The following is a 21380-nucleotide window of genomic DNA, read 5'->3' on the forward strand; positions in this document are numbered from 1 at the left end:
CTGCTCTGCTACAAAAGCTAAAGCTGCACATTCAGCGGTGGATCAGTAAAGAATGATAGGATATACAGGCTTCATCCAGCAAAGTCTAAAACATTATTCTTTCAAAGGGGAACAAAGTGGAGGGGTGTAGGAGTGGTACACCAGCAGTGTGTGGCGGGACATGCCGGCTGGGTACAGTAACATGCCCACGGTTCATTTGATAATTGAAGCCGCTTTTTCCTCCATCAGAGTCTTTATTAGTACCAGGTGTTCCCAGGCCTGGTCACTTGGCTAAAACGTACAACTACTTCAGTCATAAATTCTTTCTCACAGTAGGAGGCAGTCTCAAGGTGGTGATTACAAAGGACTTCCGCCAGATTAAAAATGGCTGCTCTGTAGTTATTCTAAATGTAGCTTATTCCAACTCACCATGCTCTTTGCTCTGTGTGGTAAAGGGTTCATTTTCTCAAAATTAACCTTGTCAAACTTTGCTTCTGCCCAGGGGAGATTTGTATTACTATTATAATTTTTCAATCAGAGACTGAAAGGGTGTCAAATTTGAACGCTCTCGTTTACTCCCTCCTCTCACACATTTGCACGTATTCTTCCCTGTGTCTTTCCTCACTCTTAAAACTCTGAGCTGGTTTCACTAGCCTTAATGCTAAATTCTTCACTGCTGAAGTATTGCATGGAGTGATTAGAAGAGTATACAGAAAGCAGCTCAGCACTCTAACAGAGGAGTTCTGCTAGGTCAAAATTAATTACAGAAGCTGTGAAGCACAGCTGTTGTAAACAAACACAAAATACATTTTCAGTCTCCTTATATCACTGCCGTACAAAGTAGCCCCAGTCTTTCTGTATGTTCACTTACAATTATGTACATCTTAGTTGTGCATTCTATTTTTATTTTGAAAACAACTGTCTGTTGTGTTTTCTCTATTTTGACCTTGAAAAGTGCCTATATGTCCTACTGTAACACATTATATTTTGGTCTTTCCTCATGATCATTACAAAAATTCAGCCGCAAGGTTAATAACCTTTAAAGGCTTAACCACCTTGTTGCATAGTATGTCTTTAGTCTCTTTAGTCTCTTTAGTCTAGAAAGTTCAACGAGGGGAAAGTTGTTCTCTCATCGCGCATGTTTTGTGGGGAAAATCATAATCCATATCCATCTCCATTACCATCTGAAAATGACTCTATCAGCATTGGTTTAAAATAACGATTGTCTGACATGTCATTTGCAAAGGGGATATTAAGAAGACAAAATGTGACAAAAAGTAATACAGCCATTATCTCCATAGCATCTCCACCTGATATAGTAGCGTATTAAATGCAGAAACGTTGAATCTATTCTATTTTTATTTATTGGTTTATTTGGTTGGGACAGTGCATGTTAACGGGGCTAGATGCAAGTTAGCCATTTTTTACTCACTACTGCCACCTCAGGTCATACGTGTAAATGCACCTTCTATATTAAGCTCGTGCATGACGGCACTTCAGACCCGAAGTAACACCTTTCTGAGTGACAGTGCAGGATTTTAGAAGCTCAGTCTACACCTTAGGACATTGTGGGAACATTTAGGGGGAGCAAATTAGATAATTTTACCATTTTTAAACTCCATATAGTCCCTTTAATGAACACACCACGCCGGATTGTAGCAATGGGCTAATTTGCAACCGTTGTCCCACACTCTCAAACCCATTCCTCCCAATTGTACATGTTTTTAGTGGAAACCGGAGGAAACCTACACAGACACGGGGAGAACATGCAAACGCCACACAGAAAGGCCCCGTCCAGGAGGGAATCGAACCCGGGACCTAACCACTGTGCCACCATGCTGCCCATCTGGACTACTTTCAAACTGCTCTTTTACTGTCATTTCAGAGTCTCCACCTATTACGTTTATTTCCACTTCTTGAACATTCTCCCAACTGCTTATCAGAGGTGTTTAGAAAAACCCAAACAGTTAGAGTGGCCACCGTCAGCCAGCCTGCCCTGCCAATCGAGCGTCCCGTTTCCAGACAGCACAGTCATTTCCCAGCCCAGTAGAGCAGCTCTCTCTGACCTCTGCCTCGACCTCCACCTCCAAGGACCCTGGATGCGGTACCGACCAGGCCAGGGGAGAGCGGGCTGGGACCACCTCTGCTTATTTATGAGCCATTTCACACAGTACTGCTCCTATTAGACAGCCAGCCTTGGTCCACCTTACACAGTGCTCTCTATGAGCTTAACGTGGGGTAAAGCAGAAGGGGCATGTGTGCCATATTAATCTTGTGACAATAACAAACAATAATGTTTTTGTATTTGTCATTTGAGCTGACAAAAAGACACAACATTTTGCGCGCACGCTAAACCCGAGGGTTCCACATAAATGCTTTGACTCCCAATCACAAAATCAGTCTTGTTGTTAAACTTAAGCATTTTAGTGAAGTAAACTTTAATTGTAAAAAGTCATTGATAGAATTGTAATACACCTTGAATGCAAAGCACCTTTCTAACTTGATTCTTGGAAGCTAGTCTTATTCCCCAAATAATGTAAATAAAGGCATTATATTTCAGGGGTTTTGACAGGAATATACTATACTACTAATACTATATCGATATATAGATATTAACAACAATGACATTTCTATGAACTGGTGAGTAAATATTCTTCACCCTTCAATTCTAATATGAATGTCTTTCAGTTAGTTTCAAGTTTACTTTACTGCATAATCATTTTAAAATGGTCTTTTAGTAATAATGCCTCATCTTGAATTGTAAATCGTGGAGCGTTTTAATTGGTTTATTTCTTAGTAAAATAAATTGCTTGCTCTTCTCTCATGCGCAGATCCTGTAATTTCCATAAACCAGATCCACACAGCTGCATTTTTACAGTAAATAGGCACATTCCACCAAAGAATTCTGGAATGTCCTCTAAAACGGGTTGGCCTAGTAAATATTTCAGACCCAAACACACTCGAGAGCAATTGCGCATCAACTTACTTTACAGAACAAAGAAATCATACAATGGTCGATAAGGGAGTAAAAGGGAGGCTTACGCAAGAAACAGATTTTTTTTTTATGATATCTTATTTGGAAAAAATATATAGTATAATTAAATCCTGCCAATTGACTTTAAATAATTAAGAACATTTAATAGCAACTTCCATCCATCCATCCATCCATTTTCTTCCGCTTTATCCGGGGCCGTAGCAACTTATGTATTTATTTCACCTTTATGCAAAAAGTTAACCAAGAAAGATTCTGAATCTTCTTTTCAGTCCTGACCACAGGAGGCACTCACATTTTTAAAAATTCATTATGATCATGATTACCCATAACACACATTAGACCCCTAATACCAACAATCTAATCATGTCTACTGTAATGTTAAAGGGATATTTTAGGATTTTTGACATAGGGCCTCATTTCCTATTTATCCAGAGTGTTGTTTATTACTGAAGATATATTTTAATTCATGCAGTCCTTCTATTTGAAGAGTTTAGTGGTGCTAGGCTAGTGCTAGGCTAGCGCGTGTCTGGTAACTAGTAGCCTGCATTAAAAACAGTTTGACCCAAGCACAGTGCACCTGAGGCAAATCAGTTACAACACCAGACCGATATAAATGTCTGTGTTGACTGAATAATTTTTGAAATACAACTATTCTGCATTAAAAATAACTTATATTTGAGCAGCATCAGATTCCTGGTTGTAAGCTACGCAGCGGCGGAGTGATCTGCATTACTACACTTGGAATTCACAAAGCAAATCAGATATGGCAACGTTTGGAGGATACCCCGATGATTTTGAAGAGGTTTTAAATGCAGGCTACTAGCTACCATAGACATGCGCTAGCCTAGCACTAGCCTAGCACCACTAAACTCTTCAAATATAAGGACTGCATGAATTAAAAAACAAAAACTCTCCAGAAATCAACAATTCTCTGGATAACTAGGAAATGAGGCCCTATGTCAAAAATCCTGAAATATCCCTTTAAGTAGCCTATGTTAAAGGTATGCTTTGACCGCCGTCAGAACAACTCACCTATGTAAAATAACAATCCACAATAAAATGTATGGCCTATGCATAAGCTTATTAAACTACAAATTGAGGAATTCCCCATATCTTTGCTGGAATACTGTTTCTAATATCGCAAGGACAAAGATAATCTTGAGTTTTGACAGCGGAAAATTCAACTGGCAGGTGGATTAAACAAATGCATACAAGACTTTAATAAGAAGCTCGGGTCATGCATGAACAAGAACAAGATTAGTTTGTGCTGCAAACACAAAGTCATTGAATATTAAGTTGTTTATTTTCACATCAGAGTGAAAGGCACGGCCCTGACTGAGCGCTTGAAAGCTGTTTATAGTGCGGAAGATTAATGGCGTCGCACTCACCTGAGATAGAGACAAAGGCCTTGCCCTCCTCGCCGAGCAGTGGATTGATAATCTGACAGCTGTAGATGTTGCTGGGCTCCAGGACCACAGTTAAAATGCTGGTGAGGCTGAATAGTCCTTGTTCATTGGCCACATGTGAAGTTGTGACATTATCAGTCAGATTGTGGCCGCCCTCGTCTCGCCATATAACACTAGCCTGGGGATATCCACCATAGGCCACACAGGTCAGCGCTACCTCATCGCCAGGCCGCGGCGTGGAGTCCGGCTCCAAAGTCACCACTGGTTGGGAGTAGGGAGCTGGGAAATATAAATGCAAATATGTTGGTGTTTGTTTACCTGAATGTGTTTTATTGCGCAAATAAATAAATGTAAATTTTCCATTTCAGTGTATTTCTCATTGCCCCTGGAGAAATCTGTCTGGAGCAGTGTGTAACTGCTATGCAGGTCCATACATGTATTTATGTACTTGTTTCTATTCAGTTAAGCATGTTTGATTTTTCAATGACTGTAAATGTATAATCGTTGATACAAAATGGTACAGAATTCTTTAAAACTGAATACAAAAACGTATTTAGATGTACACCAAGAAGAATTATTGTAAAAATATACCATATCAAAATCAAAATTTAGTACCGGTAGTTATTTTATTATGTCTGACCAAAAACGCTCTTACTCTGTACACTTGCGCTTGTTTAGTCAAGTGGAGAGTGAAGAGCCATACTGATTTATTCTCTGCACTGAGGGTCACCCTGGGACCTGCATGACATGATTCCCATTAAATTCTTAATTATATTTAGAGAGCTTAGCATAACATAGTGTTTAAGATCCCTGAGCCGCAGACGGCATATGTGGCATGTCCTGATGCTGCGTTCCAAACACTCTAACACCACAATCTCAGGAGGGCCAATACAACAAGCCACTCCCAGCGAACAGATAGTGTGGCTTGGTAGGCAGCCCAGAGAACCAACCACCTATACACTGGGGGAGACAGACGGTGCTGACGAGAAAAGGATAGCAGGATGGAGGTTAGGGGTGAACCAGGCTTGGCTTGAATTGTGCCTCTTCAATCCCCAGAGCTAAAACACAAGAGTAAAGAGGTGCTGAAGAGGGACCAGTCTGGAATTCCCACAACCAATCATTGCGCAGTAAACAATAGGGTGGGGCTAGCGGGTGAAATGCAATAAGACTAAGCTGCCTTTTGAAAAGCTCAATGTACACAGGTATAGCATATCATGATTTACCCCACTGTCCAGATGACTGACCCAAGTGGACAGTCAAGTGTGCTAAAACAATGCAAAAATAATTCCATGGCATTAAATGGAGCCAATTTGTCATTGTTGGAATTTTCCAATCCCCGACTGGAAGGCGAAAAAAATCATTAACACTGCGTAATGCTTTTACTAACCATGAAAAATATACAACATGTTGGCTTTAAAAACAGATCTGTATCCCCATTTTCTAATAAGATGCAAACACCTAAATTCTGGCAGTGACGGGAGGCCACTCGGTCTAGCACGGCAGTAGAAGGGTTGTTAGTGAAGGCTGATTGGTCGTAACACAACAGCTAATAATCACAGTCAGCAGATACTGACCATGACAGAGACCACAATCAGCCTTTATTGACTAAAACACAGAGCAGCCGCCCAGGGAAAACTGATGAGCACCTGCGTATACCTCGGGGGAAGAAATTACCCTGAATTACCATCTACTGTATAATAGACTTTTATTGCATTCTGTTATTGGCTGTGTCCACATTAGATTCAATTAATTTACAGTAGAATAAATTGTGGGTCTGTAAACTAAATTGATCCTAATAAATTCTTGTTTTATAACCCTCAAAGTAATTTCACCCTGCCTCGTACAGCAGCAGTGTTTTAGCGACTTGTGCTTGGATAGTACAATTACCTTTGCTCAATAATTTAGCAAAAAAGAACGGGGAATCCTGAGTATTACATTGCTTTATGGTTATAAGTATACGGTATATTATACAAAAAATGTTTTAACAGCACAATAAACCTTTGCATTTGGTTACATTTTGCCTTGTTTTAGAAATGGACCAAGATAGTAAATTGTATTAGAATTAAAATAGGGATTCTAAGGTGTGTGTAACAAAAATGCTTTTACACTCACAGGCCACCTGGAGAAAGAGAGCCGCACTGCCGTAGTCCCGCACTCTGACAAAGCAGGTGTAGCTGCCTTCGTCGGCCACCACCACGTCCCGGAGCATTAGAGAGGCGCTCTTCTGGAGCAGCTGTGGGGGGGACAGCTGGGTGCGGTTGGCAAACCTGGGGGCCTGGTCCGCCAGCAGATCGTGGCCATTACTGAAGCCGTGCACGCTGCGCTTGGTGTCTGTCAGCTGCCAGAACACGCTCACGTCAGACAGGTTGTAGGGGCCTTCTGCGCTGAAGGTGCAGTTGAGCATGGTGTCCATACCATACAAGGCCACCATCGGCTGATCTGGGACTTGAACTTCCATCAGAGCTAAAAGAAACATAACGATAATGTTAGGTAAAGGAGTCCGAAGGAGATGGAGATGGAGAGACAGGACACAGTCTGGATGTTTTACATGGAAGACCTTTGTTGCCTTACAGGCCTGGAGACATTTGAACAGTCAACACAGTCTACTCACAGACAATGTGCTGTGTTGACTAAGCCACAAAGCATGTAGAAGGTCGGCGCCCAAATGTTCCCCATTTGACAGTACAATATGATAAGGTTTGCAAGGCATGTGTGAAGGCCGAATTAACTCTATAATTCTCTATCAGATAAGTACATCTTTATTAAAGGTGCATTATGCAGCTTTTTATGTGGGGAAAAAAAAGTAAAGTATGTTTGCGCATTTGCTCTTATAGTGACCCAGCGACTGTATGAGTGGTCAACGTGGCGCCTTTAGAAGAAGATCTTTATTTATATAGGGCCTTTCACAGACAAAGTCACAAAGCACTTTACATGAGGCAATTGTACATTCACTCCATACTCTCCTGGGGGAGGCTGACAGAAGTGCTGTCGCGACTGCACACATCTGCGCCAACGATCCCTCTGACCACCTCCATGCATTCACACACACACATCATTCATCCTGGCCTGAACCGGAGTACCCGGAGGAAACACATGCAAACTCCACAGAGAAAAGCCCCGTCTAAATGGGAATCAAACCCAGGATCTTCTAGCTGTGAAGCGAGAGTGCTAACTGCTGCACTACTGTGCCGCCCACGCTACTGTGCCGCCCACACTACCGTCACAGTGATCTCTAGGCCTCTAGGACAATCCAGGATCAATTCTTTGGAAGGTTTTCACAGCTGACGGACCCTTTCGCCAGAAAACCTACAAAACAAGTGATCCTGGAGCGTTGTAGAGACTTCCGTGATCCAAAGTAATGGTGGCATACTGACCACTCATACAGCCGATGGGTCACTACAAGGGCAAATACGCACATATATACTATATATACTATATATAACTTTTTTTTCCCATAAAAAGTTGCATAATGCACCTTTAATTAATGAATTATTTTTTAGCTTGTTTAATGAGCAACACACTCTGCTGAGGGAAAATTACATACTAATAAGTGTCCATGTTAAAGTTCTGCATATTCTGGATTGAGGAAATCAAATCAAGTGGGATTAAGTTTTAAAGATTTGTTGTATCAAATTCCTTGGTATGTGATGTGACTACTCTCCCAGAACTAGAACAGTACAGAAAGTTACTACTACTATATCAACAAAACAACAAAGACATCACATGAAACTAGAGGTGATGTATTTGTTTTCAGTTCTCTCTACATTGCGAATGCCAAACCTCACCCATGTGTAGCCTATTTCCCTAACAACAGACAATAAATAATATTAGTGCACTCCATCTATCTGGCCCTGGGTCTGGTAAAACAGGTAGTATCTGTACTTTGTTATTCTGACTTCAGGTGTGACAGTCTGACGCCGGGTAAATTTGAATGTCTTTGAAACAGATCAATGCAGTGTTTTTGAAATATATGCCGCAGCTGCTGTAAACACTTGTTTGTGAAGCAAAGAAAAAGCAAAGCAGAAAAGGCGAGGAGGGGGAAAGACTTTTGTTTTGTATTCCTATAGGCCTTGCCTCCTGGCTAAAGCTCAGTACACGAAAGCACAACATCTGTACGGCTTTGGTTAAATCGTTTGTAAATCTGCAAAACTCAAGCAGGCGGGAATAACTGAAAACTAGATTCATGTTTTTTTCACGCCATGAAAGGGAGATGCCACTATCTAAAATGGTAAAACAAGTATTTTTTTCCTCCAAACACTTACAACAACAAAAAACAAGTATGTCACTGAGTAAAATATAAACAAAACAATTTTACTGCCAATTAAATTCTTATTTGGAATATGATGATGAAACCATCATCACACAACTGAAGCAAAATGAACATTCTGCAGATCCCATTGTGGTTGTATTCACATTTTTAGCAAAAGCCCTGCACAATTTTGGAAAAATATACAATTGGATTTATTTATTTTACACGTTTTTCAATCAATTAGATTCAGTTTGCAGTGAAGATTTAAAAAGACATCCCGCAGCACTTGACAAACGATTGAAACATGAACTGCTAGTCACCTTTATCTGCTGCTTATTGTTTATTTGTAAATCCCCCAACTCATTCTGTTGTGCCATACAAACATGTTTTCTGTATGTACAGCTATTTATCATTGTTATTGTGAGTTTATGCTTCAGGTTGCACCATTGTACCGAAGTAAATACTGCTTTGTGAAACCTTTCACTGACAATGGTAATAAACGTATTCTGATTCTGATACATGAACAATTGATACATGAACTAGAACATGTCCTGGGAGCTCTAATGAACAGGGTTAGCATGTTTTATACATAAGACTCCATGGAAACAGGAAGTTCTGTTGTTTGAAAAGATGTAACACTTCCTAAACATTGCCAGTCTTTGCGATTTGCTTATTGTGACTAATTAGAACACAATTCTGAGTCCATCTCAATGAATGGTGCAGCCCTGTTACGCAGCTTTTTTGAGAAGGGAACGTCGATGCACAAGAGTGTATTGTTCGTCTAGACAGGGCTGAGAGCAAAGAGTGCACTACATAATCATTGTGGATTAGTAGCCATCTCGGGCCCAGTCCAGAGTATACAGCAGACTATTCTCGGGAGTCAGCATTCTCCATTGATCCCTGTCTGCTCTTATCCCACACGGAGACACTCATCTGCATCACAGGGGGAGAAAAAAAAAAAGACGGTCTGACCCTACAGCCATACGCAGCACTTTATACTCAACCTCCTCTAATTGTTATAATCATAGTGGCATTTGAGCCGGCGTAGCCTTCCTCGTTCACATCACTTAGGCCCTGTCAAAGCAGAATGACTTTGCTATGAAGGAGATTCGAATGCTGTGGGGTGCAATAATTGCCCCCCTATTAACAACAAACAAGTCTTTCATCTTGAAGGGTTCACATGCTATATGGATGGCCATTGCTAAGTCAAGGCAGGCCTATTTTCGATCACACTGAGCTAGCTAACAAGGTTCCCTCTTCACTTTTGTACTCCCCCAGCAGCAAAAGCATCTGTAGGAACAGTGCCATCTACTGATGTAGTTCAGAAATTTATTGTAAAAAAAAAAAGAAAAGAAATATGTCCAGGTGGCTGACAGGAAATGGCCCTGAACGTGTTACGTGATTGCTTGGGGCAACTGCAATTGAATAAATACAATTAAAAGACTAAGTCAAAGAATTAAGATAAAGCACAACAAGAAAAGTTGGGATAATAAAGCTTTATGGGTTTTTTATGCAATGAAGGTTATAAGAACCCAGAGGCTGGTTAGAGGCAAAATACTAAGGATAACTGTTGTGAAGTATTTTGGTTTTACCCTTCAGCTGGTCGTCCATTAGTTATACCAATTCTGTATATAAATTTAATTTTTAGATCATTTTAGATAACGACAACAAAAAGGTGTTTAGGTCCAGATCTCCGTAATACCATGCATACAATACAATTGTTTGTTTGATTTATTTTATATAAAGTATCAATATAGTCTATGCCCATAGTGTTTACAAATCTAGTTAAACCAGATTTGCGGACCAAATCTCCCAGTAAATATTTGCCATTGCAATTAGATTCCCAATGTTCATATTAAACATGTCTAGGAACATTAACATTTAGAACACTAAAATATGAGCTACGCTAAGAACTAACATAAGAATCACATGAAGTTTGTAGAGCTCTAAAGCTATGGCTTTGAGGGCTGTGCTATACTAATAACCAATAATGACAGTATATTTTGATTTCCGCATAGAACAATAATTACAACGCTTTTGTAATTCACACATTTTTAGCAACGTGTTTTTGACTGAAATGTGAAGAATCTTGATGCACTGTTTTTCATTCAAAAAGGACAGTGGGGAATCGACATGGTGTGACTGTGCGTTTGCCCCGACCTTTACACTAATGTGTGGGGCATTGTACTCAAGGTTAGCCCTGAACTTGGGTAGCTACAGACCCAGTGAAAACATAGTATACACAGTAAGAAGAGTGAAAGAACAATTAAATATCTCCCAAGCACAGCAGCCCAGGATGACTCACAGCACTGAGTTATACGGGAAAGGGGTTAGGGGGGAAAGAGAGAGGCAGCAAGGAGCTTTCTCACACTTATAGATAAAATCTGGAAACAAGCCAAAGAAGCTACTATGGAGGAGCCCCACACTAATCCCTCAACAGGACCAAACAAGTGCCAGAAAGGACAGATAACTCGCCACTATTGTTCTTTTGCAGTATTCATGTGAGAGTTAATGCATTAAAAAAAGTACGCAAAATCAAACTAGTCAAAAAAGTATCTTAATTGGCATACTTGGCAGTTTAATGCAATTACTTCCCCTTTGTAGCTTTTGTTATTAATATTTTACTAAAACATTTCAACACAGTGCATTCCATTGAATTGAAACACAAATCATAAGCTTTTCATCAAACTGTGGCAAAACAAGGAACGATATTAGGCTCATATGCATTTTCCTACAATGGTAGAAAGGTTTTTAATTTGGGGTTTTTACAAGCTGTGAGCCATAATAATCAAAATTATACCAAATAAAGGCTGCATATCTCAGTTTTGCATGTAATGAGCCTGTCATATAGTTTACTTTTTCACGATATTCTAATTATATGACGAGCACCTGTATATCGTGGCTATTGCGTCACCAAGAATTGCAATACTGATCATTTGGCAATATATTGTGCATCCCTACTGCCCATCCAAGTAACGGGACACCAGAGTCCAACCTTTTTTTAACCAGCAAGTCGCAAGGCAGACACAGAGGCGTATACGTACAACAAACAATTTTACCGGTGCGGTTTATTGATCAATACAGAGTGTGATATCCACATGCTGACTTTGAGAGGAAAAGAAAAAAAAGAGGCATAAACAAGTTGGGAAAACAAGCTTCCAGGGACCACATGAAACGCATTAAGCATTTGCACTTTTCCTCTGCCTCCTTAAGCGCTGACCGAGCTCTCAATGGAAGGCCGTCTGAGGACAAGGCACCACACGGGCACCTTGTGTAGAGGTGCTGACCTGCACTTGGAGACACAACAAAGAGGAGTGGTTCACGGCATGGGCCCACACAAACACAGCTAAGGAGGGCACACAGCTGACGTCACATAAAAGGAGGTTCATCAAGGGTGAAGCCAAATTGCAACACACTGGGTTATTTTTGATCTACTGCTGTTTACAGCAAACTGCGTGTTTGATCTCTGTCCTGCTCTACTCTCAGCAAAGAAAAAAGGGGGGAAATGGTGAAAAGTGGTGAGTTAAAAATGGTATTAAGCTGTATAGATGAATGGAACAATGAAGGTATAGAAAATGACTAAATAACACACTCACTCCTGCATCCTGTCAGCTGTCTGTTAGCCAATGACAGCCCTCTGCAGTTTCCTCACAAAACATTCATATATAAATGCACTCGTCAACTTATGTTGGCGGCAGCACAAATGCCGCCTCTAAATACTGAATAATACTAAATACTTTTCACCACCACCAGTGTCAAGGGCCAATGAGCAAATATTTTCTTGAGCAAAAGTGTCATACTTTCCCTGCAAGGTATGGTTGATGCCTGTGCCTGCCAGGAACCCAAGATGGATTGTCGCCAGGTTTGAATTTTTGATCCGGGGTCCAGTCTCTCCCCTGTCCGCTGATGAAGAGATGCTGAGGACCAAAGAGCGCAGCTAGGGAGACTCCAGGCCGTGGGGATTTACACAGTGCACTTTGTCTTTATGGGCCTCAGCTCTGTTTGAGTGCCTGTGAGACAGAGACAGCCTATTTCACAGCCCACATGAAATAAACTCATTACTGCCTTTGCGAGCTTTGGCAATGAGCCTAACTTAGCAGTAAGGCATCGGGCAGTGGCTACAGACAAGGCCGCAAGTGATCTTCCAAGTGAAAACCAAATCTCAGCCTTCAAGACCAAGACAGTTTCTGTCTTCCCCTCACAATCAGTTGCTTGATCATTTTCTTCACGAGCTTCTGATTTAATGTTTTCAAGAGAAGTGATCATTTGATGTGTGATAGTCAAATTTGAACCTAACTTTCTATGTCTATACCTATGCTCAAATTACATCATTACATTAAATAATTATTTTAAATATTTCCCCAAGGCAACCTGACAAACAAGTTTGATATGTCCAAGGACAGAAAATTAAGCCAAACCCAAAAAAGACCATTACTACAGAGGACTTTTTGACACATTAAAATGTGAACATATTGAGCACACAGATGGAGAATTGAGCTGAAAATGAGCTGGAAAATTCCATTTTTAGGCTGTTAGTTTTTATTTGGTTAAACTGGACTTCAGTGAATTCAATTAAAGAGATACGATGAGAAACTCAACTCTCTGTTGCCAATGCCGGCTGTAAAGGACACAATTATGTTTTATACTGCAAGTAAAGTTTCATAGACAACTGAAGGTTCACAAAATACAGAACAGGGTTTAGATCCAAATGGCATAGACTTTCTCTCACAAAACCAGTCACAATGGCTGTAGTCTGGGAGGTGTCCAAACTATGGCCAGAAAGCTAAAGGCGGTCATTAAAGTAGGTAGTACTTTTTATGTCAAGTTTAAAAATCCTCTATTCTTCAGTAAATAATTGCTTGGGTATCATCCATTGACTTCAGACAAAAAGCATTCTTTCCATCAGATACACAAACACCAGACAATTTGATGCAGACAGAGACACCCAAAGGCCAGCAGGCACATTGATATTCCACACCTGCATGTCTCCTGACAGCTCCATAGCCGCACACTGTCTGAGGGATTGGACACGAAGATCCCTGACACTACAATAGAGACGCTGTTACAGAGAGGCTGCAGAGCAGAGGGGCCTCCATCAGCACACAAACATGTTATACACAGGCGCCTAGCCCTTGGACTGTCACATACAAATATCCACAAGGAGCGATGGACAAACGTCTCCTACAGTCAAGCACAAACAAGGGGCTACGGTAAAAGTGTTTGTGCTACTTGGCGCCTAATGCCTGAGTTGATTACCATTCAATACCTTAAGTATGATACAGAACCATAATACAGAATAATAATATTCACTGATTCCATTAATACAGCATCTGCAAAGCTTCTTTTTTTTTTATCATTGATTTGTCCTGGAACTAACTTTCAGTAGCACTGTCTCAAGCATTCAGATTTTTTTTTTAAATTAAAGATAGATTAAATTAGTTTAGATTGATCTATAGATTGATCCAGAGAAAATCCAAGTGTCCAGTTAGCTCACCCACACACATTTCAACCACACATACAATAAACAATAAAAAAGCAAGAGGCAACGACAAACAACTGAAAAACATCAGCAGCAAGTAGCATGGCACTATCATTTAATATCAAATTGGGGGTTCAGGAGAGGTTAAAAGCCCAAGTGATTCTCACACAGTAGTAGAACAAATAAGTCTTAGGAGGGACTTATGTAATAATTACTTTATTGCCAGTATAATAACCAGTTCATCTCATTTCTGATGCACTTGGTGCCGAAGAAAATCTGAAACCTTACTACAGCAGCACAATATTTAGGTTTTGTGACTTGATGGGAAAAGTCCCTAAATCAAGTAATTACTCAAAGCCTGGACATTGTACCTTTGAGAAAAAGATACCTTTGAATATGTCACTATTGTAATTCTTTTAAGCATTTTTTCCTAACCTGGTTTGGGCGCACCATTTGCACACCATTCAATACAATCTCCAAGTTACAACTTCACTGAAAGGTGCCACGCTTCGATAACATTGAACCAGCCCACAGTCCCACGTAAACGTCATAATTGGAACTGGACAGGTACAGGATCAATACATCTATCAACATGTGGTGTCTTTAAACACGACAAGCCTTCCAAGATCACACAGAAAGATCTAAGGTGCTGCTGCAATCTAATGACAGAGACATGAAAGAAAAAGGGGGAACAGAAAGACAATCCTAGTTCATAAGAAAATCAAGCAAATCAAGCAACACTGGAGGACAAACGGCAGGGGCAATATTGACACAACCGAGTAAACAGGTGCAAAACCAACACAGAGCAATGACAGAGTCTGGGCTGGGAAAGCAGAAAGGTTAACGCGAATGCTTTTACAACACTGCCCCCATATGGTCATGAAACAAACTACACGTAAGTCTCAGAACATCAATGGCTTTTTTTCTTTCTTTTTTGTTAAGCTAATAAGAAATACGTCTGCCTCTTTATAGTTAATCCATTTGGAAAACTATCTAGTTGTGCTACTTCAAGAATTCGATTTTACATAACATGCTTTATTCAGTTTACAATTTCCAGGAGCAAACATTTAAGAGAAACATAACCTGCAAACAAATAATTATCACATGAATTTCAGATGAAGGTTTAACATACAGGTTCATAGGTTTAACATGGCTCCACTGACGCTATGTTGTTTTGGATAGAATGTTGTAAAGGGTATTGCAGCATCTAAAGCAGCCTTTGTGATAACTTTTGAATGTGATTAATTCTCATCTCTACTGTATTGCCAACATTGCGTAAAAGCGGATTTTGTAAAAGATAGTTACTCTACCCAGATACATGATGTCTTGGATGATAAATAGAGGATGTCGTGGTGACCTTGGAATATAGAGACAAAAACAGTTAACGGTTTGTCTTAATCTGGGACGCCTACAACAACAAAGCTTGGAAAACATTTCCCTTCGCCATCAGCGGAGCGTTAGTGCTTTAGCTCAAGGAGAGACACAGGTGATGAGGGATAGGAGAGACAAGGACTCAGCCTTACTTATTTTCAGCAATGTCATAAATCAAAGCAGGGCTCCATTGTGCTATTTTCTGGCCTTTTTTTTCCTCAAACCACGTCTAATCTCGGCTTCTTCATTCGCCCTGCTTTTTTTTATACACTACTGTGTCATCTCAGATCCCGTCAGTAACATCCTAATGGGCTATGGCAGTCAGATAATAGAGGAAGGTGACGAACGCTTCGCAGAAAAGGGAAATAAGAAAAGGTAAAGCTATAGTTATTAGGCAAGGGAATCTTCCTCGCTAAATGTACAGGGTTGGCAGCATATCCTTAACCATCTAATCTTCCTCTCCATCGTCATCCCGCACAACATTCTCACTTCTTGTCCCCTTTCATTACATTCAAAGATCTCCTGTTTTTGGTCTTTCTCAAGGCCTCATTCCTGCTTATAACCTCAACTGCCTCCATTATCCTGTCCTCTGTTTGTCTATGGACTAGCTCCAAAAGACTTAAGCCAGGGGTGTCAAACTCATTTTGGGTCGCGGGCCGAAATTCAGCTCCCACGGTGGGTCGCGGGCCGCATATAATAGAGATTTTTTTTTAATATATATAAATGAAAAATATAAATATTATTATAAACGAATAATAATAAGCTGTGATTTGGTCAAAGCCCCAACTTGACTGTAGCTTCATTAATAACAACGGCTTACACTTGTATTGCACTTTACAAGCCTCTGTCACAAGCTTCTACATAGTAGTCATTATTCATTCACTCCACACTTGGTGGTGGTAAGCTGTTATTGAAGCCACAGCCGCCCTGGGGCAGACTGTCGATTTACCATGTGGCTATATCATGTGTTGTTCATATCCTGAGCCCTTATGTCAGTGCCCTCTGCTGGACACGTGTGGAACTCTTTCCTTTTTTTTTTTATTTAATGCCCCCTAGTGGCTAGAATGAACATTCTGGTTATTCTTTAAAAAATCATAACTCCGCACAGGAATGGGCTAGAGACTTACTTTTTTTGCTAGATACTCTGGAATTTATGCTCAGCTCTCAATACCGGATTACTTAAAGGGATATTTCAGGATTTTTGACATGGGGCCTCATTTCCTAGTCATCCAGGGTGTTGGTTGGTGTGTTGATTTCTGGAGATATATAGGCTAGTGCTAGGCTAGCGCATGTCTATGGTAACTAGTAGCCTGCATTAAAAACCTCTTCAAAATCATCGAGTTGCCTGGCCTGCCACACTACATGCTTTTTCATAGATATTTCAAAGACATATAGTCTGGGAGTAAGCATGATCTCAACAATTTTCCTGTGGCCGTGATTGACAGACGGCATCAACCAATCAGAGCAACACTTGATACGTCGCAGCAGCAAGCCTTTCCAAAAATGTCCTTATTTACGAGGAACGCTTCGAACGCTGTTTCTTGCTCCGGTTTTAGGAAGCACTTTTTTTTTAAATGATTGAAAACAGACGAAAGAGCAGAAGAAAACATTGTATCATTCGCCGCGCATGCCATCTCTATTGTTTTGGTAGAGTGTGGTGACGGCTTCTGCCTCTTGGGGGAATGAAGTCCCGCCTCTCGGTGCATGATTGGACCGATGTGAGTAAAATCGTGAAAAGATAGGCTGCGAGGAGCTGTCCAGATGGTTCTTCTTTTGAACAGAAAGGAGGAGTGTCTGGCAGGCCAGGCAACTCCAAACGTTGTCATATCTTATTTGTAGAAAGCTCCTTTGCGAATTCCACTCCACCGGTGCATAGCTTACAACCAGCAGCTGATGCTGCTCAAATAGAAGTTCTTTGAAATGCAAAATGGTTATATTTCCAAAATTATTCAGTCAACAAAGACATTTACATTGGTAGTCTGGTGTTGTAAGGGATTTGCACAGGTGCACTGTGCCTGGGTCAGACTGTTTTTAATGCAGGCTACTAGTTGCCATAGACATGCGCTAGCCTAGCATGAGCCTAGCACCTCTAAACTCTTCAAATATAAGGACTGCATGAACTAACAAAAAATATAATCTCCAGAAATCAACAACGCTTTGTTTGGATAACTAGGAAATTACGCCCTATGTCAAAAATCCTGAAATATCCCTTTAAAGCTAGATTTTACCAAAACATAAATTGCTGATTCCGCAAATTACTACTCTCCCCAAAATATTGAACTTCTTTCTTGTGTTGCTTTTCCGTATTGATGTTATTGTTATTGCTGACAAGACTTAACTCAAACTTTGTAGCCCACACATTCCAATACAAACCACCTTATCCTTGAGCATTAAGTAACAGCGGAAAGAACCAGTTTGGAAGTGATTTTCGATTAAATCAACATACTCACGTACTCTATAACTTTTAGCTGACTCAGATGTGCGTTATTTACAAAGGGTTAGGTAAAACCCTGGGCCCGTCTCATTAAACTGCCAGAGTCGCCCGGTATCACGTCACTGCATGGAGCTTTACCCCAAAGGCAGGCAACGGCACGGCTTTCCTTTATGTGCATCCTCAGCATCCATTCTAGCCATTTATCACAACCCACTCGACGCACAGCACTCGCATATGGCTCGGAGGCTCTGGCACTGCATTCTCTGCATATTAGCTTTATCAATTTTTTAAGAATCCCACCCGGCTGCATTTTAGGAACTTGATGAAATAATCATGAGAGCTGCTTGTTAGGTTAGAACGTACTCTGTTTCAATGAATTGGTGAGAAACGGCCCACCCAATAGAGCCGTGTCATTAGGTATGCATTGCGTTGAAACCAATCTTAGTTGAGCTTGTCCTCCGTTGTTTTTAAAAGGGATACTTCACTGGACACAATCAAATTAGCAAGAACATCACAGATACGGGGTAATAACCCTAAATTGAATTTCAAGCACAAGCTAAAGTGTCCCCTCTTTGCAGAATCAATTGCTGTGGAGACAAGAGGGAGGACAGGATGAGGGCATTCATAGTTAGCAGACCTTTAAAGAGTACACCAGAGATGCAGGCCATTTTCACGCTCTAGGGCCCGGCCATAATGTGAAGCTGCTGTCTGCTGCTGCTGGATGAGATGCAATCTATCCAATTATGTTAATACATTTAAATTACCTTACAGCTCCAATCAGTGAGCCAGTGAATTCAGGTCAACTTTCCATTCCAGCATTTGGATGGATTCTCATTGTTTGGCATGGACTGCACATGATGCTGCTAGCGGAGCGCAGAGTCTGACAACTACAAGCAATTAGCTCGACAGCATCCTGTTAGCTGCGCCACCAGGTGACACGGCTCTGTTCTTTGTGGTTTACTGGATTCTAAAATTAATGTCAGACTGTGTTCCAAACTTTCTCCGTCAAACTATTATAAAACAACAAATTGTACCAAAAAGTGAGAAACAGATTTAAACGTATCTAGACAACCTCCTTTTTTTCAATAGCAAATATAAAATACTAAAATGAAAGCAATATTTTAACACAAAAATAGCCCCAACTTTTTAATTATCACTACAACAACATCATGGCAAGTAGTTGTCTTATGCACCGGTATAAACCATCTTACAGCCAGTCTCTTAGCTCTTGGGATAGCAGTGGGTACACAATGTGTGAGGTGGTGGTCTAATACTACATTAGTGTGAGCTAAAAAGCTCCATCAGAGCACGCCACTCCTTCTCTTGGTTCCTTCAGACACAGAGTCAGTAATGAGAAGGCCTCAGGCCCATTGCAGCTTAGTCTCTTATGAACCACTGCACACACTCAGCTGGATTGAAATGTGCCACTGATGGCCCGACAGGAGACAGTCTTAGCTCAATCAGACAGCACAAAGGAGAAGCGCGCTTTTAAAATTACTATGTTGGAGAACAAAACTTCTTTCGGAACATTGTAGGTTTGGAAAAGTATATGGAGGGTACACGCAATGCACACAAAAACATTTATTTTATCTGTAGTGAAGAAGTGTGTCTAATACCTTTGGGAGAGCTTGGGCTATTTGGTTGTTTTTGCAATGACGATATTTGAACATTCAGAGAAGTGAAACCACGGAGTGCATGAGTAACAGTCACTCAGTTGCGACAAGCCGCTCACTGACTTCCAAATAGCACAGACTCTGACTCACAGCAGAAAATGTGCACTTCCAGCAGATTTCTACACCCTCGCCCCAAGCTTACTCCTCACCTGTCTGCAAAAGGTCAAAGCTATTCTGTTTTACAAGCTGAGTGATAAGAAAATGTATAAAAATAAAACAAACCCCATGATACAGCTATGACAATGTAAAAACTCACTCTTGAAGCTGGTATTCACCATCCACACCCACCACATCTATATCTGGTGGGTGTGGTTGCCACGGACAACTGCTCTAGGGATGCTGTCTGGATGGGCAGCGAAACTGTCAGATCTTTTTAAAAGTAAGTACAGTTGTTTTGATTTACCGTTTTTGAGTTTTAGTCAGAAACTACATTGTTTTATCTTCAAGCTGAGGCTTTTGTTTGAGTAGGATTTGCCATGTGATGTCGAGTTGGTATTTTCAACAATAATGGCTTGAATTTGTATTGCAATTTACATGCTTGACAAGCTTCTCAAAGCATTACACTGATCCTTGGTCCATTATCCACTAACTTCCCACATTCTGGGGAAGCAAATATTGTAGATACAGCTGCCATGGGGTAGACTGACTGTTGCAACTGTATTGTACATTGTATACAATATGTGCCACGGTTCCTCGGACCACCACTTTGGCATTCAAACTGACCTTTGAATCCATATATGCATGCCCTAACCACTGTTTATGAACACTTGGAGCCACTATACTGGTAAAATATTTTGTGAATACATTTTAAGTAAGGAATGCTTTATAGCCCCCGTAGGAAAATGTGTTCTCTGCATTTGATCCATCCCAAAATGCTGCTGGAGTAACCTGTCAGGAGCAGTGGGCGACTTCAGTGCAGCATTTAGGGACCCTTTCCCAGATCTACTAGGTTCATGGTCAGGAGCGCCCAGCAGACACAGGCAGAACATGCAAACTCCACACAAAAGACACACATGATTTGGGGATCAAAAGCAGGAACTTCTTTCTGTGAGGAAAGACAACCAACCATTGACTCACTGTGCTGCTTTTTTTTTTTTTTACTAGTGAGACCACTCAAGACATAAGCAAATAGACCCAACTTGGCATGTTCTTGTAAAGTGGTTATTTAAAGTGGACACTAGATCTAAAGGTAGAAAACAGGTCACGGAGATACCAACCCAGAGTGTGCAGGACCATCATGGCGGGCAGCAAGAGGAACAGCATGGTCTTCTGCGATGGATTCAGACAACTAAACTTCACACACGACTGTAAAAGAAAGAAAAAAAAGTGCTTTAGAAAAATTCATTATTTCAACTGGACTTCAAGTTTTGATTCAATGTTGTATCTATTGAAACGTCAGTCAACCAAAACTAGAAGTCCAGCTGAAACATTTTGATAGACACAACATTGAATCAAAACTAGGAGTCCAGTTGAAAAAAGAAAGAAAACAATTTATACAGCTAAGAAAAAAAAAAGAGGGCAGTGGAAAAAACAGCATTATTCATTATTAGATATGGATGTGATTATGATAAAGAGTGAAAAAGGAAGCAAGTTCACTTCCAAGAAGACAAAGAAGAACTTTTTTTTTCTTCTTTCTGCCGAGCTGTGGTTTTGTCTGGTTCTGTGAGAGTGGGAAGGTGACAGCAGGGAACTTCCAAAACTGACAGGAAAAGACCAAGTCATTCTCTAAGGTTTTACAGGACAAGGGAAAAAAAGAATAAAAGCACACACTATAAAACATGTTTCAAATTAAGG

At 40.6% G+C, this 21380-nt stretch overlaps 1 protein-coding gene across 1 annotated transcript in view; it reads right to left on the reverse strand.

Moving 5' to 3' along the window:
- The window catches only part of cd276 (CD276 molecule), a 77731-nt gene that overhangs the window by 54816 nt on the left and 1535 nt on the right, over positions 1-21380 (reverse strand). Inside the window, exons 2-4 of the mRNA XM_079554631.1 lie at positions 20804-20891; positions 6493-6843; positions 4363-4659 (exon numbers count right to left, since the gene is read on the reverse strand). Of these exons, the coding sequence (XP_079410757.1) occupies positions 4363-4659; positions 6493-6843; positions 20804-20891 (736 nt within the window). The remainder of the gene's footprint in view (positions 1-4362; positions 4660-6492; positions 6844-20803; positions 20892-21380) is intronic.

The sequence above is a fragment of the Gobius niger genome (genome assembly GCF_951799975.1).
Source record: "Gobius niger genome assembly, chromosome: 4".
NCBI lineage: Eukaryota > Metazoa > Chordata > Actinopteri > Gobiiformes > Gobiidae > Gobius > Gobius niger.